Source organism: Penaeus monodon, chromosome 30 (genome assembly GCF_015228065.2).
Source record: "Penaeus monodon isolate SGIC_2016 chromosome 30, NSTDA_Pmon_1, whole genome shotgun sequence".
NCBI classification, from domain to species: domain Eukaryota; kingdom Metazoa; phylum Arthropoda; class Malacostraca; order Decapoda; family Penaeidae; genus Penaeus; species Penaeus monodon.
In genome coordinates, this window is record NC_051415.1 from 19044442 (window position 1) to 19044735 (window position 294).

General features: G+C 52.0%; 1 protein-coding gene across 1 annotated transcript in view; it reads right to left on the minus strand.

Moving 5' to 3' along the window:
• LOC119592371 (QRFP-like peptide receptor) overlaps nucleotides 1-185 on the minus strand; it is a 93269-nt gene extending 93084 nt beyond the window's left edge. Inside the window, exon 1 of the mRNA XM_037941195.1 lies at nucleotides 34-185. Coding sequence (XP_037797123.1) covers nucleotides 34-159 — 126 coding nt within the window. The 5' untranslated portion in view covers nucleotides 160-185. The remainder of the gene's footprint in view (nucleotides 1-33) is intronic.
• Nucleotides 186-294: the final 109 nt, after the last annotated feature.

A 294-nucleotide genomic window follows, 5' to 3' on the forward strand; every position in this document is an offset into this window, starting at 1 on the left:
CTACATGCATACACCCGCCTGAGCCTTCCTTACCTTGAGCACCTCCCGCCACGTTATGGGGATCCAGGTGTCCTTTCTGTAGGGGTAGTCAAACTCGGAGAAGTCGATGAGGCGGCCGTCCGACTGGCAGGGTCCTCCAGCGCCGAAGGTTTCGTTCATGACATCTGGTGAAGGACGGCGAGAGAGGGAGAGAAGCTGTGAGTAAATCTGTGAGGTAATGGGATATTGGGTTAAGGAAAGGGGGAGGGAGGGTGAAAGTTATTATACACCAAGGATGTTTATAGTGAGATAAAT